The 27,408-nt window shown below is 41.9% G+C and overlaps 2 protein-coding genes across 3 annotated transcripts in view; one reads left to right on the top strand and one right to left on the bottom strand.

Moving 5' to 3' along the window:
* LOC125882566 (synapsin-3-like) overlaps window positions 1–27,408 on the bottom strand; it is a 187,155-nt gene that overhangs the window by 69,145 nt on the left and 90,602 nt on the right. For both annotated transcript variants that reach the window (XM_049566343.1, XM_049566344.1), the window contains exons 5-6: window positions 24,067–24,223; window positions 22,081–22,170 (exon numbers count right to left, since the gene is read on the bottom strand). In XM_049566343.1, coding sequence (XP_049422300.1) covers window positions 22,081–22,170; window positions 24,067–24,223 — 247 coding nt within the window. The remainder of the gene's footprint in view (window positions 1–22,080; window positions 22,171–24,066; window positions 24,224–27,408) is intronic.
* On the top strand, window positions 74–21,997 carry LOC125882578 (metalloproteinase inhibitor 3-like). Its single transcript, XM_049566365.1, has 5 exons — window positions 74–413; window positions 10,746–10,828; window positions 13,603–13,714; window positions 15,707–15,828; window positions 18,662–21,997. The coding sequence occupies exons 1-5, from the start codon at window positions 284–286 to the stop codon at window positions 18,857–18,859; spliced, it is 645 nt and encodes a 214-aa protein (XP_049422322.1). The 5' UTR covers window positions 74–283; the 3' UTR covers window positions 18,860–21,997.

Genomic DNA, 27,408 nt, shown 5'->3' with positions numbered 1-27,408 from the left:
CCCCGCCCGCGAGCTGCAGAGGTGGAAAGGGGGCGTGAACGCGTCTCCGGCGCGCTATATGTACGGCTGTGCGCCTCTCCGGGAGTCAGGGGGAAACGCTCAAGCGAGGCGAGAAGCAACAACAAGCAGCGCACAGCAGAGCAGCGCAGAGAGAGAGACTTGGACATTACACACACACACACACACACACACAGCCTGTTACTCCACAGCGGATCCGGCCGGACTCCATACACTTTAATCCAACAGCAGCAGCAGCAGAGAGGAGTGGGAAAAGTTTGGAGACATGCAGTCAGTGTACCAGCACCTGATCAGCCTGCTGTTTATCTTCAGCAGCCTGCAGGTTAACCAGCTGACGGAGGGCTGCTCGTGCGCTCTGACGCACCCGCAGGACGCCTTCTGCAACTCCGACATAGGTAAGTAACGGATTGTACCGACTGTTTTACTGCTGGAAATAAGCGTTTCTTTCATTTTACTGAGGGTAGATGCTGAGATACAAGTGACCTGTCAGTCAGTACAACAGGGAGGACTGACCTGCGATCAGTTTAATGGATGTGCGTCAGTTAAATCTCTCCTCAGCAAACTGTTAACTCAGTAAGTTGTAGACTTACACTCGAGTGTTTACACCAGAACTACTATTATGAGAAAACTATTATAATGTATTATGGCTCTCTCCAGCACCGCAAAGGGTCAAGTGTTTTATTTAATCTATTTAATCCAAATATATTGCAATATAATGTAGTTTATGGTCAGCAAAGGACACCAGTGATGCTTCTTAAAGTCAGGGATTCCCTAACATCTCCATGCTCTTCATCCCCACATCACTGAAGTTTTGGTTTTATCATATTTTTTGAAGCTACAGGCATGTTTGTGTGGCTCAAAGGTGAAGTATGAGCAGTGATTTAAAGCTCCACAGTCAGCTTAGATGTTTCACATTATGCTTATTTATCTGCACTCTGTGTTTTTTCTCTGTCCGCTGGGTTGTAACTCAGATATGCCCGGCCTCTGGTACACAAACAGCAGATAAGTGGGGGGGGGGGGGGGGGGGGGGTTTAAAGCTTGTTTTGCTGCCTGGTTATGCTTTCACTGACTCCCCTTGAATAATATGAACTTGGGATGTGGCTTAGCCCAGAGCGCTGGTCCAACCTGGCCTCTGTTTTTAGATAACACTGGTAAAGACTCTAGGATTATCTGATCTGCCCCGTAGGGTGAGAGGGTGTTTTTGGGTCGGGAGTTGCAGGTGGTTCTGGGGGGCTGAAATGTGTCGATGGGGCAGGATGGCAGCTGATTTCTAGTGGGGAAGGAAGGAGTTTATTTGACTGATGACCTGTCACTTTTTGAGAGCAGCTGACATTTTGCTTCACTATCATTTGACCCAAAAATGCGAAACTGTCATGAGGCTCTCTAAAACCCTGACACATAATCAAACAATAATCTCTCAGTCCTAACTGAGCACACACACACCCACACCCACACAGCAGCCATGTGTGTAGCCCATGTGTTCGCCTAGTGTCAACTGACACGCTACAAGGGAAGTCCTACATTCTGCAGCAACACCCCTGTACACACACATAGACAAACACACACTCAGACGTCACAGTTCATGATGCTGCAATTACTACTGGTCACCAGTAGAGGTGGTAATCATAGACTACACATTTCTTATTGATGCTCTAACAACACAGTGAAAGAAAGTAGACTCTATCTTTAACATTAAATTCACCTTCACACTCCCATTAAGTGTTTTTTATAGCAATTTTATGCCTATATTTCATTCCTTATCCTTTAAGGTACAATTGTGTCATCAAGGGGAATCAACCCATTCACAAGAATAAATGTTGTACGCTTCTGCAAACCATGGATACGTTACATTTGTACGCTAATATGCATAGATACTTTGTAATTTTTCGTTTCAACATCGCTGTGGTTAATGTGTGGTTACATTTAGGCACCAAAACCACTTGGTCATGGTTAGGAAAAGATCATGTTTTGGCTTAAAATATTAATACCTGTTGGCGGGAAACACAATAATGTCTTGGCTAGAAAGCAGTCTGAAGACACAGCAACGACTTGCTAAAAAACGGCTGGTTTTGTTGTTTGTTGGTCCGAACAGTGGTCTAGAGATTGGCAAGCGTCTCACCTAGATGCCACACTATCACTATCCACCATCGCCTCCACCTACTGATGGCAAACTCAGCTCATATACCATGTAGGATTGTGGAAGAATGCTAAATTGCTTTCATCGGCAAGAGAAAATTGGTACCACTTTCATGTCAGGTAACATAAATATAAAGCTTGAGTTAAGATAGCCTACATAAACTAGCTTTAACACTTTAGCACAAAGTTAACAAACAAGATAATACATGTTAATTAGTAAGCTTTGGAGGTGCTGCTAGATGGATTTTGTACTTTGGGCAGAGCCAGGCTAGCAGTTTCCCTTGGTTCCAGTCTTTATGCTAAGCTAAGCCAACTGGCTGCATGCTCATTGAACTCTCGGAAAGAAACAAAAGGGCATTTTCCCCAAACTGTTGAACTACTGCTTTAATTATGACCTCAAAATGAAAATCCTTCATAACCAATGATACAACATATTTTTGAACAGTCGTTCTTCCCATGATGCAAAACTGCCTGTTTCTACTTAACTGCTCTCCGATTGGAAGCAAGAAAGACTTCACATAAAGGCCATGCCATGCCTTCAATATGCAGTTTCATTAGCCGTGTCCTATTTCTTCTACACTGTACATCATCACTCCACTACAAGGTTTTCCTCCTCCAACAGCTCCTCCAAATGCAGCCAAGAAAATAAGGCTTCTTTGGCCAAATTCAGCGGACACAAGCAGTCTATTTTATGTAGGCGTAAGTCACTTCTTTTAGTTCTGACGTGGGCGAGAGCTCACAATGATGCTTTAGTGAATCCTCTGTAGAGTATTCAAGGGAAGGAGGTGCAGGTTTAGCCTACTAGCATTCTGAGGACCCCACCTTTATGACACAATTCCAGTGAAGTAGGACAGATCTTGCAACCTCAGGAACCAAACTAGTCACTCTATGTCTCCTGCTCTTTGGTAAACCCTGATCACCAGGCCTGCGGGAGCTTCTTCAGCCAAGTGACCCGGTTGGAGCGAGTGAAAATGCCGCCTCCACAAACACTCATGCGATGCCTTTCACAGTCCTTCAGATCTTCAGATAGCTCATGGTGCTGGCACCCGCTGAGCCTTGCCAGTGTAGAATCTGGGACTGACTTCAATGGGCGCAGTGATCAGTTGTGAGCCTCACAAATCCCATTTTCAAGGTCCCGGCTTAGCCCGAGGTGTGCTTTGAATGCTCGTGGCCCCTCTTGCACCTTGGCCCTCGGAGGGAAACACTTCTGAAACACCAGTTGGATGCCGAGGTCACAGCTTGTAACGTTTGTTAATCTGGGTCAAATTTACTTTTCCAGGACTTCCTTAATTGGAATGAACAGTCCAGACTTTGCCTGAATAGTCTAAAGTGATCCACCTTAGCTTCTATTGTCATTTTTCCATGTTACGATTAAAATGCATATATCCACAATAATGTTTAAGCAAATCAACACATCAGTTTAAAGGTATAATGTAAACACAATTTAATGTGATCCTCCAATCGAGATTCATTCATGTCCTAACCATCTATTTCTATCCCTTTAAACTAAAACCTGTTCTTCTGCTTGCGTCACCAAGCCCCGCTTAAACACACAGATGTGGAAAACAAATGGCATGGGGTTGAAATGCTAATGTAGCGAGGGAGAAACCCTGTAATTCTCACCGTCTACATCAAAGGCGACAGGCCTGAATCTTCCCAATTTAAGACCCGTAGTTGAGTTCAAAGCTCTTGTTTTCTTGGCCTCGACCCATAATCACCCGCAGGCACTCCACTGAATGAATCACAATTAGGTTAAAGGGTTGGAAATTGGGTTATTGGAGTCTGTCTCTCTTCATTTGACACATTTGAATTGAAATATTTCAGAGCGCGAAGGTGCTCTAAGAGCTCTTTCCCTTCATTTTGATGGTGGTATGTTAAAGAGAGACCTGGAATACATTTGAAGTAATTTTCTTGCCTCCTGTTTGAATCCGTTCCCATAAAATGCCCTTTTATGTTCAGAGACGTCTACTACAGTCCATTTGGCCGAGTTTTCATCCTGTCAGTTTTCCCTGCTAACATACCTGGGCACCAGGCAATGACCTGGCTGCTTTCTTGCGCCGAGACCTAGTTGGCTGCTATTAGGCAGCTGGTTTAAAGCAGCCCATTCACAGGGGGAAATGAGCAGCGCTTGTTTTTCCAAAGCCCTCTGAAAGCAAGATTAGAGGCCCGGCAGTAAACTCTGACCCTGAGATTTAATATCGCTCCGTAAGGACGCTAGTTCCCAAGCGCTCGGGGTGACAGAGCAACCCTTTACATGCTTGCACCGCGAACCAGGTCAGTTGCTGAGGATTAGCGTGATATGTGTTTATGCTCAATTTGGGGTTGAGGATCAGGCCATTGAGAGAAACTGATCCCGCCCTGCTGTGGGTATTTTGTGCAGTATAGAGCAGCTTTGTGCAGCATAGCAGGTTTAGAGTGATGCATGGCCTGGGGCTTTGTGACGGGGCTCTCCTGGTACCAATACACCCTTCTTCTACTAATGAGTAGTTAAATCACTACTCCCTCCATCAGCCGCTCAACCCTCCTCCTCATCGTGCAGGTCAACAGGTGACAGATGATAACCTGAGCGAAGCCAGGACTCCTGTTATGTTATTATGTAAGCTTGAATCAGATACCCGTAGTTTTCCCAAAAGTGAGCTAAAACACGACGAGATGTCAAAGGTTCTGGATTCCGTACAAGCCTGGGATGTTCGTCCTATGAGCTATTAGTATCAAATGTCCAGTTCGTCCCTCCCTTCTCTGGTGATGCTCTTTTAAACAGGAGGCCAGCACAGGGGCGATGGACATCAGCCCAGCACACACTCATGATACAACAACTATTGCACCACATAGTAATGATTTATTCTCCTCCAGTTTCACTTGCTGTAAAGGGAGCTTTGAGCAATTTGACCTTTAATTTGACCTTGCAACGATTGTAACACACACATCTGTCACCAGAATGTCACCTTTATCTATGGTGGCCTGTAACTGCCAAAAAAAGTGAAGTCACTTTCAGGAACAATAGCAGACAGATCCAAACAGAGATTGAACTACAAAACAAGAATTCCATTTTAACAATCATCCAACCATCGAGTCCAAAAGGAAAAGTTGAGAGGCAGCCAGCGAGAAAGAGACACGGCAAGTGAGTGAATGACAAAGATAAAAAGAGAAAGATATGAAAAGCAGGTACAAAGGTAGCAAGCATGCCCAGATAACAACAGGCCAGCTGACAAGAATTCAGGTGCTGGCAGTGACACTCTTTTTCAGTGCACTCAAAGATACTTACTACTCTAGAGACAGAAAGGAATTTCTGTTAAATATCGCGGCAAAGCTTCCTTTAAGCTACAGTCGGCAACCTTTTTAGAAAATATGACCAACGTTTTTAACTGTCACTATATCCTGACTGTAGTACATGAGGCAAATGACAAAAACATCATGCTCCTCTAGTGCTCCTAAGTGCATTTGCAAGAATCACAAGTGCAACCAGTTTGAGAAAGTTTGCCCTGGCAGGTGGGAGGTGCCTCGTTTTGGCGGCTGGGTCCCAAACATTCTCATTTAACAGCTAAACAGTATACTAAAATATGTTTCTGAAAACATTTGAGGTGAGGAACAGGCAGTGCAGTAACAGAATCTTGATTCATATTTGATCAGCGCTGCCTGGTTTGACTGCAGTTCACGAGCTGACTGCCTGACAGCTGTGATTGGCCAAAGTCTCCCATCACTAGCTAGATTTTCTATAGGCTGAAAACAGAGCCAAACTGAGGTACAGAGGTCAGGTTTTCTCTCAGACCACTTGAACTGCAATATGCTCAAAGTTTACTATGAGATTTTTGCCACATGATGCCAAAATCAAACTGCCTACCCCAGCTTTAAGACACCAGTTTTAGCTTGAACAACTTAGATCAGCTAGCATCACATTTAGATTTAAATGACTATTTGCTGAGAAATTCCAATGGCTCAATCAGACAGAACCATTGTTGGAAACTAGAAGTCATCAGGAATCAGAGGCAGTGATAAAAAGTCCTGCTTCACAGGCTTCCTTTTCCATTTTGCCAACCAGTAAGTGCACGTTGCAGCCGTTCTGCTCCAGCGTTTCAGCGGATTCAGTTTCAGTGTTTATTTTTGAGCGTGGTAGTGTGTCGTCTTGAGAATTCCTCTTCCTCCCACTCGCCTCCTCAAACTTGGACCACTTTCTGCATACTAAAATCACCGTCACCCGCCCTGTGCCTCGCTTTCTTTCTCTCCCTCTCACTCACTCACTCACTCACTCACTCACTCACTCTTTCACACACACATACACACACACACACACACACACACGAATGAGTAGCCTTATTCTTGTCATGCCTGCAGTTTGCCACATTGTACGTAGGCTGAAATAAATGTTTAACTAAATTACATGCTCACCTTAAGATTTAGCATTTGCATTCACGCTTGTGTAATCCCCTGCTTCAGGCAAGAGATACTGGGTGAAAAATGGATTCACTTCTTTTTTTGCCAGACCCTGGTTACCTCTCTTATCATGAAAAGCCTCCCACTCTTGAAAATGTATGTCAGATCCTCTGCAGAAGATGAATACTTGTGCGTCACGGCACTGGCCTGTAATTCCTCATGTTTAGCAAAGTAAGAGGCAGAGAGACTCTTACATCACAGGATAGAGAAGCTGATACATATTTCAACTTAACTACTGGATTATTAACCTTTCTAATATTCATTACACAAATAGAAAGAGGTATTCACATTTTAATTTGATTTTAAGATTCAAAGTATCTGAATAAATTCAACCAAATAAGATTGCAAATACGAGCACTTCAGCTGCATTTTGTTCTGCTACAACCACCGAGGTGATGTCACAGACTAGTTGCTGGTGTGCAAAACACAGGCAGCACCAACGACAATACTATCTGAACCTGGGTGATGACGTTAGACAAGAAAATACAGGTGGATGATTGCTGTGAAAAGGAAGAACCAAACACTAAGATCATACAATTATGTAATAACTAACCTTCACAAGAGTGATCATTTTCTGTAAAGTGAAAATTTGCGATGTCTTTATCTATAATAGCATCCCGAAACTTGGCTGGCTAGTTTGTGCATGCTAATGTTATTACTTTATTTACGCAAGCCATTACATTAATAAATGTTGGACAGCTTTCTAGCAACATTAGCTGGCTTAATATGTCTGCTACCAACTTGACTCAAAACATTAACATGTCAAACCTTCATTTTTAAGAGAATGATCACTTTTGTGTAGGTTAATTACGATTCATTTGTTAGCTAACATTACGCACCTGAAATGAAATGAGCACCGCAAATACGATCGTCTGATCCAACTGTCCAGTTCTTTCTTTTCACAGCTATCATCCACCTGTAATGTTTTTATGTAACGTTACCGACCAGGTTCAAATAGTATAGTCGTTGGCGCCACCTATGTTCCGCCCACGAGCAACTATGTACCGTTTCCTTTAAGTGTTGGTCAATCACTCCTTTGCTGAGTTTATTTTTATAGATCTGTGCAGCATGACGGCTCGCCATAACCACCCGCTGCTTTGTTAGCGCTGTACTTTGTGTGATGAGAATGATGCTTTTGCAAACCAATCCTTATAAAGTACAGACTTATGTACATGTAGAGGTAGTTAAAGTGATGAAGGGTTGAAACTTGAATCTTCACAGTATGTCCATAGTTGCCAGTTGAAATAAGGCGATGTGAGATCGCATTATGAAACTGGGTTAAATAAACTCGTTGACGTGAGAAGGCAGCCCTGCAGTCGTACGTAAATATAACTGCTGAATTGAGAGGAGGTGAAGGGGTCACTGCAGGGGAATGACACAAATCCTCTGTCTCTGTCTCTGAGCAGCTGAGGCCCTTCACACATTCCTCTGAGTGATGGCACCATCACTGGCCAATTAGTGGCTGCCGTCCAACAAGAGGGGACCTATCTGGATGTACTTAGGTAAAATCAGCTGACCCGTGGCCCTTCAAACACGGACACTTGTTTCTCCTGAGGGTTGGTTTCGAGGTCAGGGCAGAGGAGGAAAGTAGGTTTTGGGGTGACTTTTGAACATAACGGCAGCAGTGTGTTTAAAGGGGGCAAGAGTGTCCTGTTGTATCTGCACATTCCTCTGTAATTGTGCACTGCTTCCTCTGTAATTGCAGCGGCAAACGTCTGTCAAACTGCATTTGGGAACATTTAGCAGAGGTCCGTCATGCAGTAGCGCTCTTGGTTCATATTAAAAGAGTTGACAGATTAATGGATCAAATGTTCTGCGGCGAGTTATTGTGAAAGGTCAGACAGCGGCAGGCGGGCAGGGGGTTGGAGTCAGTGAGTTCTAACAGGTGGAAAACAATCACCTACATGTTCTGCCGAACAGACGGTGTTGCATCATATGCAGTTTGAAAGATTTTTGCATTTTGCAGGTTTGTAGAGCTGCATAGTTGATATTCTGAAGCACTGTTTGCCGTTTTCAGCTGAATAAATCCTAGCCCAGTCAGCAGAAGACAATGTTGGCTTTGTATCTTTCTGCATACCCCCATATACGTTACATTTTTCTGTTTCGTATGAAGCATACAAATGTGATGTAATTTATGAGCTGACTTCCTTACTGGGAGTTAGAGGGGATGGTGGATGGCGTGACACGTAGGAGAAACGCTTGCCTAGATGCAGACGACTGTTCGACACTACCAAATTACAAAACTGGTTGCTGCATGTCCAGCGGGTTTTCAGCCAACAAATATGGGTATTTTTTAGTGACCCATCACTGTTTTTCCACCAGGGATAGTGCCACGAAAAGCAGTTGTTTTTACCAAGACATCGCTGTGTTTCCTGCCTGGATAATGCCATCAAAATTGGGGTTAAATGATCTTTTCCTCATCATAACTGAGTACTTTAGTGCCTAAACCTAACCACACATTCACCAAAGCATTACTGAAACGTAAAGTTTCAACGTATCCCCTACATAATAACCTACAAATATAATGTTTACAGAAATGTACAATGCCAACATTTTTTCTCGCAATTACATTAATATGTATCAGCAACTCTTTGACGGATTGCCAAGAAATTTTATTCAGACATTCGTGGTCTCCAAGGGAAGAATTGTAATAACTCTCGCGATCTTCTGACTTCTACCACAGTCATCAGGTCAAAATTCCACTTTGTCCGACACTCATCCTCAGCTGTTTATTTGTTTGGTTTAAATTAGCTTGTGTTTGCATGCTAATACTCAAAACTAAGATGGTGACCAGAGTAAAAAATGCCTGCTAAACATCGGCATGTTAGCATTGTCACTGTAAGTTTGTAAGAATGCTCACTTCGCCATCTCGTTCGATCACCACACCTCATCTGAACCCCATTTGTCCTTTTGACATGGTCGAATTGGAAGGAACTATTTTTCCAACACACCAAATTAAGTTAAATGAACCAAATGGAGAACACTGTATTCCTATTGGTGAGCTTCTGGATGGTCACATTCATTTGATTTGTTAATACTGGCTCAAAATAAAGTTTTTGAGGTTGTTTAACTAAACTTTTGGTTCAAACCGGGGTCTTCATGTCCAAAATAAGTTTGTGGTTACCACTTTTGGGTGGCCGTGCAGTAACTGCTTCCTATTTGAGTTTTATTTTTATGCCTATTCCCATTTGCCTGGAAGTAGGACAGCTAGACAAACACAGACCAAACAGAACATGCCACATGCCTCATTTCTTTCCCTTAGAAAAGAATGAAAGGCTTCTCATTTTTTCCCTTTCTGGGGAATGTGAGCCCCCGAAGAATGTGTTAAGGAAATTCCACCGGGAGAAGATAACAAACATGGCCTGTGTTAGTTGTGTCTGCGGCCGGGCGGCTGTGGGCAGCAGGTGAACTTCACAGGGGATTGACTGCTTATGCAGGGCCCGCAGCTCTGGTTAGACTCTATTCACTGGCTCAAATGATCACTCATTTCTACACTCCCAGCTCCCTGGCCTTTCACAATAAGCCCCCTTACACCAACGTGAGTGAAAGCAAACAAATCAAAGTCACCACTGAGCGTTTTCACCTTGCAGACGTTTACATGAGGGTCCTGCACACAGATAAGATCTTTTTCAAGCCCTGAGCCTGATATAGAAGGAACCAAGGAAACAGAGGAGACACACACTGCACCCTTTTCCCCTTGTATGACTGTGGTGTTTTTAACCTACAGGAAGCTTACCGGAGTCACGTTTTGCCAATTCTGACCTGAATAACGACAAAATTTTCCTGAGACTGCTTCAGGTTCTACCTTTAGATATCCAAAAAATCTTGAACACCAGTAGTGAGAGAGAAGCCTTGCCACATGGATGAGGCCTCTTTCCCTCTAGTTTCTCTATCAAACTCAAAACTCCCTGTAGTGTTTTTTCCCATTGGCCTTCCCTGGCAAACAGCAGCAATGCAGAAAATCGGATAAACGGATTAACTGTGGTGCCAACCGATCCTGAAATGGTATTCATAATGGGTTTGCTAATGCCTCCTACTGGCCGAGGCAGAGTGTTATTTGGTGGATTGGATAGGAAAGCTCATGGTTATATGTTAGAAGAATGTTACAGTTTGTTCAGATCAATTCAAAGTCATTGACCCGTCTCTCCCTCTCTTCACAGTGATCCGAGCTAAAGTGGTGGGCAAGAAGCTCCTGAGAGATGGACCTTTCGGAACAATGCGCTACACCGTCAAGCAAATGAAGGTGAGAGCATCAGTCCTCTGCTAAAGTGCTGCTGAGTGAGACACTGGATCTCTTTCAGTTTAAAAGGTTCTGCATGCCACATCCAGAGCATTAATACTGCAGCAAAACACTACTTCAAATGTAAAGATATAGTGGAGTAGCGGCATCCTGAACAGAGAATCAAGTCACCTCTGAGCTACCTCTGTGTGTGTTGTAATCTGTGCTTCTCTGTGGTTTGTTGAGGTAAGATGCTCCAGCTACATGTGCATGTTAGTGCATGTGTGTATCCCATTGGCTAGTCGCTTTGCGTTACACTCTATGGCGGATACTGCTGATATCAGGACCACGTTATTGCAGAAGCATAGCGCCCACCTTTCAGCTGCGGTTTATGGAGTTAGCAGCATTAGTTGCTAGCCGCCAGCTCTGCCACCTCAATGATAAGAACCATGTCGAGACAACTCATATGCTCTGAGTTTTGCGTTAAAAGGAATAGTGAGACATTTTGGGAAGCACATTTATTCCATTTCTTGGGAAAAAATTACCTAGGGTAGACGCCAGTTTCAAGTCAGAGTGCTAAACATGAAGTTAGAGCCAATATGGCTAGCTTAGCACAGTTAGCCTAGCTTAGCATAAAGACTGTAAGAAGGGGTAAAGAGTTAGCCTGGCTGTGTTCAAAGTTAGGAAAATCCTTCCAGCACCTTTGAAGCTCAAGAAATGAAACGTTACACAATCAAGAACATCAATGGACAGCTAGCTGCCCATTAATGATGCTATCAGTCTTTAAGATAAGCTTTAGCAAAGCTAACAACAACCAACAACTCTAAAGCGAAGTAGTTAACACATTCATAAAAACACAACTTGTGTTCAGTACATTTCTGTCTGTGTAGATTAAAAAGAAAGGAATATGTTTTTTACTTTGGACGAGCCCAAGCTAGCTGAAACTGAGTAAACGCATTTCGAAAAAAATTGAACTGCTCATTTTGCTATGATAAAGGGAGAGGAAATGAAGGAGTAAAAATGCATGTCGAAACAGCAGAATACTTCTAGAGGCTCTATATGAAATTCAGAGTGTCTGAGTTATGTGGACATTGTTCTCAACATGGAGGTGGCTAAGATGGCGGCTAGCAGTTAATGGTGCTAACTCCATAAACAGTGCTAAACAATGGCAACAGCGCTGATAGAGCTAGCAGTGCTACCCAGTGGGGAACTTGAAGGTGGGCACTTCGCTTTTGCAACAACATCGTCGAGATATCAGTAGTATCCAACGTATGAGTGACGTCAAAATTCAATTCAATTCAAACAACTTTACTGCGGTAAGCAAGCCAGTGGGATACACACATGCATTAATATGCATGTGTGTATCCCACTGTGCATGTGGCTGCACCATTTTACAACAAAACACAGAGAAGCTCAGATTACACATAAACAGAGGTAACATGACTTTATTCTCTACTCAGGACATCTTCACTCCATTATATCTTTACATAGCAAATAATGGTTTGCTGCTGTATTTGCTCTGAATGTTTCTTGTTAAACCGTTAACTTGTATCTGCTGAAATAAATGGCATAGGTTGCAATTTATTAAGCTGACTGTTTGTTTTGGTTCTTATTATAGCCCCTCATTTAAATAGATTATCTTTTTGAATAGCGAGTGAACATATTGTTATGCTCAGTGTCCCACATGACAAATTCTCTTCTCTGTATATAATCCAGAATTCTGATTGTAACCACAACGCCATGAGAAACAAACCTGTTTTTCCTCCCGTGTAAGAATATTCTTTGATCTCCTATTTAAAAGCGCAGGCACACAAAATGCCATACACTGGATGTGGCAGCTACAAGGCTGTCTCTCCGCCCCCTCAGCCGCTGTGTGATAGCTGAAAAGCAGTTCGGGGTACTCAGCCTGAAAGCCCGCTCTTCACTTCCTCTATATTCTTACATAACGCTGCATATTTCTGACAGATGCTGACATCGGCCTGCTGCTCCGACAGGAGCCAGGCCGGAGGATTAGCGGGCTTACAGGCATTACAGCTCAACCAAACTCCTCACTCCGAGTGTAAACATTTCAACAGAGTCATGCACTGCATCAGTACAATCCCAGTTTGTACAAAAGCATTAAGTGGCCTCTTGTTAGTGAAGCACACAAATCATCACTGTAAGGATTATCCTCAGGAATTAAATGTGACCTTTGCACCTCTTGGGTTATTTATTTGTATTACAGTCTGCTGGTTTATACCGCAAACAGTGGTTTTCCTTGTGGGCTATAATAGAATGCGATTCCCTCCAAATTTCAACAAATCCTATGAGACAAATGCCTCTGGCTCTCCCAAACCTCCACAGTTTCAGGCTTAAGTAACAGTTTGTTCTGCTTTTCTGGGAGCAACGCGTCTAAACAGGGATTTCCTGTTGTTCCCAGACAAATAAATTAAAGTGGAGAAAACACAACAGTTCTCAGGGCAAACACTGACTGTTGGCTCTGCATACCCAGGATGAATAGAAGGAGCTGAGGTCCATGGTGTAGCAGTGCCCTTGCCAAAACAGCATCAAAGTCGAAGCACATTACACAACGTAATCATGTTATCTATGATTTAGTTAAGGGCAGAACCTAATACTCCTTATCCCGAGAGGCATTCCTTAAGGAATGTTATCTGATAAAGCTGGCGTACTGTTTTCATTCCTGATTATTTATATGAAGAGGTGGAGTCAGGGGTGTACTGTAACACCGGGGTGAAAGGTACAGTGCTGCACATTCTGTCCAGGTTTTAACTCCAATTTTATTTCTTGTTCTCTTGCAGATGTACAAAGGATTCGACAAGGTCCAGCATGTGCAGCACATTTACACAGATGCCTCAGAGAGTTTGTGTGGGGTGAAGTTTGACATCAACAAGTACCAGTACCTGATCACAGGTAAGCTGACGTTGTATTAATCAAAGGTCAACACTGGCAGGAAGGGTTTCACAAAAGATGCTATAGAGTAGCATTATGGGACATGTAGGATCTGGTGTTTTTGGAGCTTGACCCATACTAAAAGGCAGCATATCTCATCCTCTGCTGCTTAGATTTTGGCCTTACTTTTTTGCCTCTTTTATTGAGCTTAACGGAATTATGTCTCACAACCTTTAAACCAAAATCTGTTTTAACCAGAGAGATGCTGAAAACATTTTAGTTGCCTATTAACTCTTGTTCGCTCTCAGAGGCCTTTCAGAGTATTCACCTGCAGCGTTACGAGTTCGTTTGGCCTGTCGCACTCCCTCACTCCCCTCCTCCCCAAGGACTCCCTCGTTTGTCCTGTGACACAAACTTTCCCACTATTTATAACTTACCATTTGCCACTGTGCGAGCTGGCAAAGCAGGGGGCCCTTTTTAAAATTTTTGCACTCATTTCCCTCCACGTCTCAGGCCAGAAACAGCAGAAAGCAGTTTTCTCTCTCACAACTTGTAATTAACAGCTAGCAGGAAGTGACTGGCGTTTTCCAGCAGAAGCTTTTATGAGTTGCTATTTCCAACAGAGGTGCAGTTTACTTTGGACCCTGCGGTGCTTGGCGTATATAACTGTCGCTAAGTCCCGACCTGTAAATACTGTAACTGCACCCCACAGTGCAAGTGAAGGAGCTAGCGTTGCCAGGCAGCGTCAGCTATGTTTACCCAGTCCGGGGTGCGAGTGACGTCACTGTCATCTTTCCCTGCTCTCAAGGCGTCTATAATAAGTTTCTGCATATGATCAAGACTGCATTACAGGCAATTTAAAGGCACCAGGCTTGGCTCTCCTTTGATCGAGCTTTGAGTGCTCTGGCCCTGATTAGTATTTGAGGAGCATGTCACACACTCAACACCATGTAATAAGCCCGTGAGTGACTCCAGTAATCCCAGTGCGGGGATGCAGGCCGAGCGGGAGGTTCAGGGGGGTCGAAGAAGCACATATTTGTGAGCTGTCAAATTCCTGCGTGGTGACAACATGGTGAAGGAGACATATGGTGACAAATCATGATGTTCCTGAGTGCTCGCAGGCCGCCGCGGTGCACCTGTCTCAGGAGTCGGTAAGCCGCAAACGGTCCGTTTCTAAAAATAGACGTCTGCTGACCTTCTGATATTCAGAAATAGGGGTGTTGGTTTAATATGGGCTTACCATGTGAGATTGTCTTACCATAGATAAACAAGGGGGATTGCTTGAGTGGTATGTTTATATTATCCTATGTTACATGTGGAGGATTAGGAAATTAGATAAATGACAAAATGAGATACCAGCAATATGATGCCAAGTAGATTAAGTGACTGCCAATGAGACTAAGGCCAGTGGAGTTATTAGCTTTGGAAAACACTAGAAATCTGGTTGATGCAATGTGACGCGATTGATTCACAACTTTGGTTCAAATTGAAATTCTGGAATCAGGTTTGCAAGTGACACTTAAAAATATAGTTTTTCAAAAGCAAGCAAAGCCTACAGGCCAAATCACTGTGACATTACACTAACAACAAAAATCTTGATTTAAATCATTATTAGTCTAATCCCACGCTATATTTAGAATGTATTCTCTGCTTTATCTTGCAAACTAACAACTCAAGGCAGCAGTAGACCAACTCCTGTATTCTGCAAAGTAAAATTACTAGTTTTGTCAGTGGGGTCTGGCAGCTTTGAGATTACAGCTGTAGCAGTCGCAAAGGGCTGTCTGACAGCGAGATATAGTCGTGAAGATATTCCAAATATAGGGTGCATTTTAACTAATATTGTTTTTTAAGTGGGCCCTTTTTTATTTGGCTAAAAACGAACCAATTGAGACAGTGTTTGCTCAGCGCCATTTCATTTTCTGTACATGACGTGGAGGTTTCCTACACGGAAGTTAATTTAAACAATCACTGTGATTCATGTTAACCATTTGCCTCCATTCTTCTCTTCTTCAGGTCGAGTGTACGATGGCAAGGTCTACACAGGACTGTGCAACTTCAACGAGCGGTGGGAGCGCCTCTCGTTGGCCCAGAAGAAAGGCATCAACCATCGCTACCAGCTGGGCTGCAACTGCAGGGTGAGTGGAAACCAGCACCCAGCAACCAAGGACAAGAAGGTTGAGGGAAGAGGAGGCAGGAGGAGGAACAAGAGAAGGAGGAGCTAGAACTCATTTCATAACGAAAATGTAACATAAACTGCTGCCAAGGGTTGACCGCTTAAATAAAGTCCACTAGAGCGCTTGTTAATGATTACAGTTAGGGTCAAACCAACTCAGGCCCATTCATGCTACTGTTCTGCATTTATTTACACTTAAAACGAGCTTCACGGTTACATGGTCGTTGTTGTTATTGAGACTGAAATATGAACCACTACTACACATCATGGATATTCAGAAATAGAGAGAAAACAAGTTTTGCCACTATCACTGGGAGTTATTAAATAACAGCTCTGGAACCAGCCCAAGTCTCCATTCCCAGTTTTTATGTGACTCAAACATGTAGCCTGCCGCTGTGCAGCTGCTGACCCGCCTCGTAAATGTCCTACTGTACAGCAGTGTCCTGGACATCTGCTAACACCATCGGCCCCTATCGCTATAAGTGGATTAGCAGAGAGGCGTATTTGTTCCCAGTGCAGGCCAGTGCCTGTAAACTGTGTTCAGTGCGTACATGGCAGCAGCCCAGAGGCATCCAGAGAAGGCCATCGATCAACTGAGACTTCAGTTTGAGAGTCAGTAAGCACAGGCGGGCGTAAACATCATAACACTTATTAAACGCACTCCGCCGTCCTCCGCATTCCTCCACAAGTGATGATTTAATGCACTGGAGAGCAGGAAGCATGGCATACCGGTTAGAAAATTATTCTCCGCACAACATTAAAACCACTCAAACCAGGAAGTTATGCCGAACATCTCTGAACCGTGGAGGACACACTCTCTAGGCTTGAATAACAAAAACACCCCAAATGGGAAGTGTGCCCTCTAACTTGCTAATTGAATTTGCTGGCTCATTCAGATCCAGATAAGTGATGCTCCATGCAGCTGATGACTCCGTTTTGCTGTCACTAAACACAGCATTTCCGTTCATCACCTCTCTGAGTAGTTATGTGAATCTTCCTGTCAATTCACGCTGTATATTCATCCATAAAGCTGCTTTTTGTGAGAGCACCTGGAGGTGTGACGCACGACAGGAGCTCGGTAAAACCTAATTGATCATTACGAAACTACAAAATCATCACTGCTTCAGGAATGTGGCTGATATTCATTTAACATTTCATAGCACAAAGTGTACGAATGTCAGGGTATGCTTACTGATTTTGCACTTAGTTATTGAAAAAGCTGCCTTTTTACACCTCATCTATTAATCTGCTGCAACAAATGACTGAAAGGAGAACCTGAAAAGCTGTAGAGCAAAGGATTCATGTTTTAGATGTTTCAACAAGCGCATGTTCACCTTTTCATATTTCAACCACATCATATATTCACTTCCTTTCTTCCAAGCTTATTTCTTTTGTACAATTGTGAGATCTTTTCATGTTAATGGATCATTAAGCTAATTCTACCTTGCACAAACTTCTAACTGTAGACTCACTGTCGTTGAAGTTGAAAGCTACTGCCAATTATAGCTTGCTTCAAAAAAAAACAAAAAACAAAAAAACAAACCAGTACATCGTTTTGAAGGAAAATGTCCTTCATTTTGGGATATATACATATATGCTTTCTTGTCATGATTTAGGCATAGAGGCTAATACCACTCCCGCGTCTGTATGCTAACACTTGAGCCAGGAGACTGTTATCTTGCTTACAGGCTAACATTAGCGTTAGCCTGTAAGCAGGGAGAAACGGCTTGCTTGGCTCTCTCCAGTAGCTCGCGAATGAAACATCAAAAAAATAGAATAAAACTAGCCTAATACAACGTTAAGCAAAGTTTAAGGATTGTCCATTTTGGATGTTGGCAAGACTTAGGTGAATAGATTAATACCACTCTCACATCTGTACGCTAAATTTCAAGCTAGAGCCAGGAGATCATTCACTTATGTTAGCATTAGCCTGTAAGTAGCTAGCTTGGCTCTATCAAGCTTTTTAAAAAGAACCTTTACCAACTCACGTATTAACATGATAAACAAACAAGATACAGCTTATTAGTGATTTAGAGGTGCTAAATGTGAATTTTTGTAAACTTTGCAAAGACCTACTGTTGCCCCTATGTTTCCAATCTTTATGCTCGCTAAGCTAATTGCCAACAATTGCCTCTTGCTAACATAACAATAAACCTATTTCCCAAAATGCTAAACTATTCTTTTCGAAGTTAACCTTACTAAAAAGTGTATTTAAATTAAATTATTTTAAGTTTCAGGAAGTATGGGAAATATGCTTATTTGTTTTCTAGCATATGGGAGACTGTTGCCTTAGGTTAGCATCAGCTTGTATGCAGGGGGAAACAGCTAACTTGGCTCTATCCAGCTTTTAAAAGATACCTCCCAGCTCACAAATTAACATGATAAACAAACAAGATACAACTTGTTAATTGGGGATTTAGTGGTACTAAATGTTAAGTTTTGTAAACTTTGGAAAGGCCTACTGTTTTCCTTCTTGTTTCCAGTGTCAATCTTCTTATCTATCTCTTGCAAGGAAAACAAGCAAAACCTATTATCTAAAATGTCAAAGGTAACTTCAGAGTGTACTTAAATTATTTTGAGTATGGTCAAATGAAAGTGACTAAATTATAAAGAGACCAAGGAAAAAAAAGTAAAGGTAGGATTAAGTTTGAGAATATAGTAGGGTACATTATTATAGTAACACAGTGAATGCATACACAATTTAACTGAAAACACAGTGAGTCTACACTACTTGTTGCTGGTACACAATTTCATGCTTCATGGCTACATCTTTAGTTTCGCTTGTGTCTCTGTAGATTAAACCCTGCCACTACCTACCCTGCTTCGTGACCTCAAAGAACGAGTGCCTATGGACGGACATGCTGTCCCACTTCGGCTATCCCGGCTACCAGTCCCGGCACTACGCCTGCATCCAGCAGAAGGAGGGCTACTGCAGCTGGTACCGGGGCTTGACCTCACGCGACAAAACCACCATCAACGCCACCGACCCCTGAACCCCAACGCACCCTGCCCGAAATCCACTGCCGCCTCCCTGACTCCGTCCCATCCTTATCACTTCTAGAGTATTACAGGACTCTTAAAGCTCACTGGCCTGGGTGACAGCCTCATTAAAGGGGCAAAAAAGAGAAAAGAACAAATCCATTACAGTGCCTGTTTCGTAGCACTTCTGATAGAAAACAATACCTTTTTTTTGTTGTCGTTCAGATCGCCCTGTTGAACATTTTCCCAAACCACGAATCAAACAGTCCTTGCACCAAACCGTCTCTTCAGGGTTCAGTGGTGTTAAAAAGGTGACAGACATTCATAAGGCCAATAAGTAGTGTAAGACCTTGATCAACTCTATTGATCTTCAGAACTGATCTCCAAGACCCACAGTGACCTGTACACAGTTGAAAGTATCAATAAGTATCATTGCTCAAGTAGCGACTTTTGTTAATTAGCTGATTGCTAACCTAGTATTATGTTCTCTTTGTGCATAGAGGCAGTTTATCGTCACAAAAAAAAGGACTCTCAAAATGAAAGGTCAAGTATCAGACAAATTTCTATCAATGAAAAAAGTATTGCCAATGATCACTATGTAAATTTAAGATGTAAAGCTGTTACATTGTTGCTACCGAACTGCACTTGCTAGCATTAGACTCACGCAGTTCTAGACATCAACAATACAGAAAGAGTGCCAATGTGAGGTATGATCTCTTGAAGTTATACCTCTTATTTTGGCCTCAGTATTTTTTCTTTTGAAAATGGTATTGTTTTACAGTGAAGTATACATCGATTATGTTCACAGTTTTTACTGTAACATGTGTCTTTATGGATGGTAGTATCTCTGCTTACCTGAATGTTTGCAATGTAACTCATTTTGCAGTTATATCACAAACAACGCCCTTTCTGTTGCGCACTGTTGAATATCAGAGAAATGCTAAAAATATCTGTCGCAGTGCCAATGTTGTGGAGGGCCGACTTCTTGCAGAGATGGTGATATTTTATTTTTTGCTGTATATAACATAAGCTACAGAAATGAACTCAGCTGAAACCTCTGTAATACATTTATTTATATGTTTATTGGATAACACAGTAACTATGTGGTATTATCTGCAAAGAAAAATAAGAAAAAAATATATAACAGGTCAAAACTACATTGTGACAACCATCGCAGCCTGTGCAACCGTCCAGAATGAAGGACCAGCATCTCCTATGGTATGGTACTTATGGTACTATTGTTTGTTAGCTCGATCATAGTTACCCTGACTGGTACTCTTCAGCAATCCAGTGAAAGTCAAGTATAAGCAGAGGTTTCAGACAATGAGATATTTTGTAAGTGTATATTCAATCTTTTTGTATTTAACTATTTCAAATGGACATTATACATTATACATTATATATATATATATATATATATATATATATATATATATATATATATTTAAATGAAAGTAACAATATTGTCACTAAATTCATTCTTCTTCACCTGTTCCCCATCTAGGGTTTTTCTTATTTTTTTTTCCCAGTGCTGTACCTTCAGTCCATTCCATTAACAGACACAGATTTGCTTCAGAGGAAGTAACAGCCCCCTCATCATCGACAGTAAAAGAATCTTGCATCGCTAATGCACTGAGGTTTTAACCAAGTTGGTGGTTTTAAAAAAGAGTAGTTCGACATTTTGAGAAATTTGCTTTTTTGCTTAGAGATGGATGAGAAGATATACCACTCTTATATGCTACATATGAAGCTACAGCCAGCAGCTGGTTAGTTCAGTTTTCTTAATGCTAAGATAGGCTAAGCACCTTGTGGCTCTAGTTTCACTTTTAACAGACAGACATGAGAAGGATGCCGAAATTCTTATCTATCAGCAAGAAAGTAAATATGAAACTGTTAGCCTAGGTTAGCGTTAGCCTAGAAGCAGGGGGAAACAGCTAGCTTGGCTCTGTCTGGCTTTTAAAAAAAAGACACCTACCAACACATGAATTAACAAATTAAACGAATGACATACAGCTTGTTAATTATTGATTTCGAGGTGCTCAATACAAATTTTTGTAAATGTTGTAAATACTTAATGTTCCCCTCATGTTTCCAATCTTTATGCTAGCTAAGCTGATTGCTTGCTGGCTGTAGTTCAAGTTTAGTGTACAGATATGAGAGTCTTTTTAGCTAATTCCTGCCAAAAAAACAATAAACATTTTTTCCAAAATGTCAAACTATTGTTTTAAAGTTATGAACAATCTAGCTGAGAAGATTGATACCACTTTTTTATGCTAAATATTAAGCAACAGCCAGCAGCTAGTTAGCTTAGTTTAAAGTCTTAACGCTAAGTTAGGCTAACCGTCTCTTCTTGGCTGTAGCTTCATGCTGAACAGACAGACGTGGAAGCGTACAGAAATTCCGGTCTATCAGCAACAAATAAACAATTTTCTTTTTATTCATTCAGCTCCATTCCAAAATGACAAAAATGTGTTTTCCCTCAGTTTTATTCATGTGAAAACAGCATTTAGACCACTTCCTGACAATAAAGTCAGATCATATCAGGGGAGGAGGGCAGCTATGAATTATATCGGACACTCAACGGTAGGCCAATTTTGGTCTGATAAGTTTAACAAAATTACAATAAAATGATTTAAAGTGATGTTAATCTACCCTGTTTAATTTTGCACAAGTACTTTAAACAAAACATCCCTCTATCCATTTTCATTTTTAATTTTTTCTTGCTCAAAATTTCCGTCTGTATAGTCTTTGGCTTGAGTTCGCAACACATAGAAAATCCTGATGATTTTGTTTTAAAGAGGTTAGAAGAAAAGTTAATAATAACTGACCTTCGAGGGATTTTTTTTTTTGTACAAAACATCCTTTCTGTCTTTCTACATGTTGACGAGGCTTTTTCTCCAGCTGTGGCGTTTCTGTGTCACTATTTCTGTGGTTCATGTTTGTGTAAATATACTGTCTGCTTAACACAGAAACACTTGGTCAAGTTTGATCCTTAAAGAAAAAAAATCCAATCAAGGAAGCTGTGTACAGTCTGTGTGTAAACACTGATTCCTGAAGTGTGTGTGGGGGGGGTTTCCTTGTAGGGGTTATAGAAATGTTTGACTTAATTTCTGTGTTTTATATTTTTATAATAAAGATTTAATGAAAAACGGGCCACAGGAGGTCAATGGTCATTTCTGTGTGCGTCTGTTCTCTGTATTGTGTTCATAAAGAATAATATCTGCAAGGCACTCACCATCTGCGTGTGGTTTGGATAGAAGGTTTGTTCATTCAGGGGGAATTTTTCAGGACCAAGAGAGTGGTAGAGCTTAATCATCTGAGAAAACTGCAAGAAGAAATAAACAAGACAGCCAGACGTCATTATTTAAGCAGTGGAGGACAGGAGAAGCTAAATAGAAATTAAACCTGTGTTCATAGCACATCATTCATAATGGCCCTGCTTATAAAACGTGACCCAGTACAGTTAGTTACGACTCTGAACACCTGCTGCCCTTGAAGAAAAAAATCTGCTGTCAGATTCTGTTGCAGTTTTCCTTTCTTGTGGACCTACTTCCTCTTACCTGTCTTACGTACTTCAGTTAATGGGTCTGAACTTGTTGCATCCAGCTGTGGGTCAACATAACACTGTAGTTAGCTTGACACTGTAGCTGCATTGTATTCTGGGCAATTTTCTGCTTCGCTGGGTGCAGAAAGTAATTAAGCTGCTTTCACACAGTACCTCGCCGCCTGCAAACATTTCAATGAAGGGAGAGCAACAGAGGGGAAGTGGTTTTGAACACAGCCTTAAGGGTAGGAGGTGGTTGCTGCCCATGTGAATTGGCATAGATTTTGCTCTGGTGTGCAGAATCCATCATGTTGAACTTCTGGAGGTAGCTGCTTAACTTTAGCCAATCAAACAGAAGGGAGCAGGCATCGCAGAAGCAAGAAGCGGACAAGATGGAGGAGCTAATAATGCAATTAATAATGCAGTATGCGTTTATACTCACAGCACCAAGCTAGTTTTCACTTCCATCACTGACGATCACCAAAGCACCTGGCTGTCATCGCAGCCCCAGACCGTACCTATAGCACCCATATTTAAAAACACTTTGCTTTTCTGGGGAGTGCTCTTGCAGGTCGGCAGTTGTCAGGACGGTTCCCATGCAGCCGTGTGAAAGCAGCTTTTCTCTGATTGTGAGGTCCAGTCAACAAAACCTGACATTTACTGTTGATGTTTTAGATCAACAGCAGGCTTAAATGTCCCATCAAAATTCCACCATTTTCTCAGCAAATACCTCTTTTTACGTTTGCCCTTGTACACCTTAACTGTAAGCTAATTTTAATTTCGAAGAGAATAATGGAAATACACCGAACACTTAGGGTTGGGTGATATGGCAAAAATCTTCTATCACTGCATATGTAGTTTTATATCAGATTAACGGTATGTATCATCTTGCAGTAATTGTTCTGTAAATTCAGTTAAGACATTGTTCCAAATAACCACAACGTACTACATCACATTTTATTATTTTCTTTTTTAGATAGAACTCAACTAACAGAGCCATTGCAGGAATGCCGTTGCAACATAACTTACGCAACATTGTACGTGGCATCGATGTCACACGTCACATTGTAATTAATTGCTTATTCTGCCTATTCCAAATACCTGCAGAGCACCTGCAGATATTAATATTGATAGATACTGATTTAATACAATTATAAAAGTTTGGGAACCAAAGGAACAGACTGATAGATAAACACTAAATTACCAATGACTTACTTATGTGTTACCTATTATTTAAATTTACTATTTCATTTTTCACTGAGCATCACAATCAACAGAAATTATCTTATCTTATCTTAAGTAAGTATGAGGTAAATGAGCTACAACTGGGAGACATGCATTCTTTCACCACATTATTAAAGTATGGGTTGTCTCTTGTGGAATGTACTTGCTCCTTTAAACCTGTGCTGTAAGTGACAAGACTGCAATTATGACCCCAGGCAGAGCCGAGCACTCACATGGTTTTCACTACCGTCTTGTATTTTGTTTTCTCTGAGTATACACTGAGTTATAATGTGTGGTAGTGGAGGCCACTGGCTCTGCCGACTCCAGAGACAGGTGTTACAGCTTCCTTTAATAGCCCAAATAAATCAGTCGGAGGCAGCCGTCGAGGGAAGGACTCACGACACCTTTGTGTGGGTTAAAGTAGAGCAAAGAGAGCAGTTAAAGATTGCTTACCACCCAAGGTTTGCTGCAGAAGTTGTAGATGGAGAAGAGAGAGTTGCTGCTTGGGACGCCGCCGAAATGCAGGCCGATCACAAGGTTCCTGAAATCCTCACCGGGGACCATGCTGTAGGCGTGCTGGCGAATCAGGACGAAGTCTGGCTTAAAGGACCTGCAGCAAGACAGACATGGATATGGGTTTGGCATGGTTTGGGTTTTCAACTCTATAAGGTTCTGGGAGAGTGTAAACTGACGTTAAGGTCTTCTATGATAAAATGAAATACAGTTTAAAGATATGACGAAATAGGGACGAACTCAAAAGCACCAAGGATACATTTCTCGTCATCTGTGGATGGATGGCATGTAGTGGACCTGGGAAGGGCAAAGTCTATTTGTTGGTCCACCACTTTTGTTCAGGCTGAGGTACTGGATGGACTGCCATGAAATTTGGTACATATATTCATGTCCTTATCAGGATGGATTGTAATAACTTTGGTGATCCCCTGACTTTTCATCTAGTGATACCTGCAAAACTTATGACATTCCCATCAGCCTCAACTGTACTTTTTAGTGCTAATTAGCAAATGTTAGTATGCTGTCATGCTAAGCTACAATCATGAACATAGGAAGGCTTAACATCAGCAAGAAAGCATCGTCTTTATAGGCATGTTAGAATGCTTACGGTAGCATTCAGCTCAAAGCATCTCTGTGTCTGAATACAACCTCACAGAGCTGCTAGCTCAACTGTAGACTCACTTAACTCCTGGTTTTTGAGTCAAACATTTGTGGGGGAAGCTGTCATTCTAAGACCAAGGGCCCTATTTTACACCCAATACAAACGGTCATTGCTAGTTTCAGACCGACGCAGTTGTCATTGTTACAGCAATCGGCTATGTTACCTAAGTACTTGCGTCCATTTGTGTGCCGGTGGGCTTGTGAGTCTTAAAATAAGGTGTGGTCATTGGAATTCTTGGCTCATTGCTATTTTGAAGCAACAGAAAGCTATTATGCCTTAAACCAGGGGTGTCAAACATACGGCCCAGGGACCAGAACCAGCCCGCCAAAGGGTCCAGACTGGCCCACTGGAAGACTTTGCACACCTAATAGTGATGCACTTGTGAAGGCTGAGAGGTGCCAGGTTTCAGGAGCAAGTTAATCAGCAAATAGCTTTCTTTGTGTAAAATGCTGCTTCAGAGGCTTTTCCACCCCAATCAGAATACAGTTCTTTTCTTTCACATTAGTGGTGGTGTGATGATGTTAAGATTACGACACAGGAGTGGAAATAATTAGAAAAATGACACTAATGACACTGAGTAGTGCACTGACAGAATGTGGAAAAACAGAAAAATATTGTTGAAATTGCATTTATTCTTCTGAAAACATCACAGGTTGTTCGTCATCCTCCCGGGCCGACAGCTCTGTCAGCACATTAACACACTGTATCCGGGCCCTTGTGTTGTGTACAGTTGAGGGCTCCATTATTTCAGCGACTATGTTGGGCTGAAGGGGTGAGGAAATGCTCCTCGGTGCACCTAATCTTTTTGGACCATCTATCCAATTAACACAGCCTAATCCTTCCTTTACAAACTGTTCTGGGAGCAGGGCCAAGTGACACATCAGGCACCTGGAGGCCTCGTTTAAAGCAGCCAGCATTTCACATTAACACAGGATATTCACTTTGACTGCAGTCATGTTCTACCTATTAATGTTTTCAGCTTTCAGTCAGGTATTGTGCAACTGTGCATGTTTCAGATTGCTGTCATCTACTGAACCATTTAAAAATATCTCATGCTGGCAAGTGTCTCACTGTAACATGCTTGTATTCTGATTCCTGTTGGTTTGATCACTTAAGTGTCTGTGATGTGGAGAGCTTTTTGCAAACATTTACCTGCATTTTCTATACTCCAAATCTCTTTTCCCAAACGGTAAAACTTATCTGAATCATGTACCGTCAGTGATATGTGAACTGACTGTACAAAGTGTACATAGTCTTTGTTTTGCATGGTTATGGCTTTTCATACAGCTTTAAGACAGGATTGTCTTCGCCAATTTAGTGCTCCACACGTCAGTACCATACCTGATATGCACAACTAAACTATGTAGCGATCAATCAACCATTTTTTTGTCACATGAAATCATACAACTGTGAGATATGATCCCATCGGCCTCTCTTACATGTGCGTTGTAACTTAGTCCTTTTTGTGTCGTCTTACATTGTAGGCTGCGGCTTTTTAATTGTCCATGTTCCCAGATGGTTCTGGTAATCTATGGTTTCTGGTTGTGGAATGATTTAATTGCAGTTGTGGATAAAGTTGCTTCTGTTGTTTTACAAATTAAACCCACTACAGACTCAATGAGCTCACTGATGTTGTCAGTGACGTCTACGGTGGTGTCCTGGAACGTGCTCCTGACTCTGGCTTCATCATTTACGACACCGGAAGCATGAGTTTATTTACATATCTTGACCTCTACAAGATGGCCGCATGGTGGCTCCTCCCAAATTCAGGAAGTGCCACTCTGCAGCCGCCTCTGAATGATGTGTAACAGTGATCCAGTGTGCTTATTGACATTGTGGCACAGGGAGCGAGCAGGAATGGGACAGCACCTCACATTCCCACTGTCACACCAGTCCTTTTTTCACCATAAAGCAAATGCCTCCCCCCTTCTCTCACAAAAGTCTTCTGCTCTGTCGGATCAGTATATAGATAAATGTTAAATGGCACTGTCCGTGATTTAGCCAAGTTCTGGTGAATAAAAGAATATTACAGTTCCTGATATCCTGTTGGAAACTGGTGCTTGCTTGGAGGTCGTCCAGTTTATTATCCAATCCCTGTACAATGGCTAGCGGGGTTTTTACATGTAAAAAAATCAAGGTCTTTTAGATATGATTTTCAAGTGAGAACATAGTGTACAAGGATGTGAAGTCAAAATCCTGTCATTTAACAGAGAGTGCACTTTGAAACAATTGTTAAGTTAAAAAAAAAACCAATGTATAAATTGCAAAGAGAACTAAAGCTGCATTAATTATGTTTTTACTTAGTTGGTTATTTTGTCTACCATTTGGTGATGAGCAGGTAGTGTAGTGTGGAGTTACTTCACTGAAATCAACTACCTGCTGCTGATCCCTCTCACATTACACAAAATCATTTGATCCACTGTTGATGATGAAAATATTAATAAGTGCAGCTTTAATTTGCAGACACTTGCACATCAACAATGCACAATAAAAACCTGTGCATATAAACACAGGTACACACACACACACACACACACACACACACACGCAGGAGGTACGTGCTGCAGGTTGGTGGGTGAAATTACAGCCAGGCCTTCAAACAGGCTCTGGGTCCTCAAGTG

The sequence above is a fragment of the Epinephelus fuscoguttatus genome, linkage group LG22 (assembly GCF_011397635.1).
Source record: "Epinephelus fuscoguttatus linkage group LG22, E.fuscoguttatus.final_Chr_v1".
Lineage (NCBI taxonomy): Eukaryota > Metazoa > Chordata > Actinopteri > Perciformes > Serranidae > Epinephelus > Epinephelus fuscoguttatus.
Note: the sequence above shows the minus strand (reverse complement) of the source record. Positions and strands in the feature narration are given on the sequence as shown.

Excerpts from the sequence above, each read along its gene's own strand:
- LOC125882578 (XM_049566365.1), top strand. The coding sequence starts at position 284 with ATGCAGTCAGTGTACCAGCACCTGATCAGCCTGCTGTTTATCTTCAGC. Across the intron at positions 414-10,745 it reads CTTCTGCAACTCCGACATAG|TGATCCGAGCTAAAGTGGTG; the intron begins GTAAGTAACGGA and ends CTCTCTTCACAG. Across the intron at positions 15,829-18,661 it reads AGCTGGGCTGCAACTGCAGG|ATTAAACCCTGCCACTACCT; the intron begins GTGAGTGGAAAC and ends GTGTCTCTGTAG.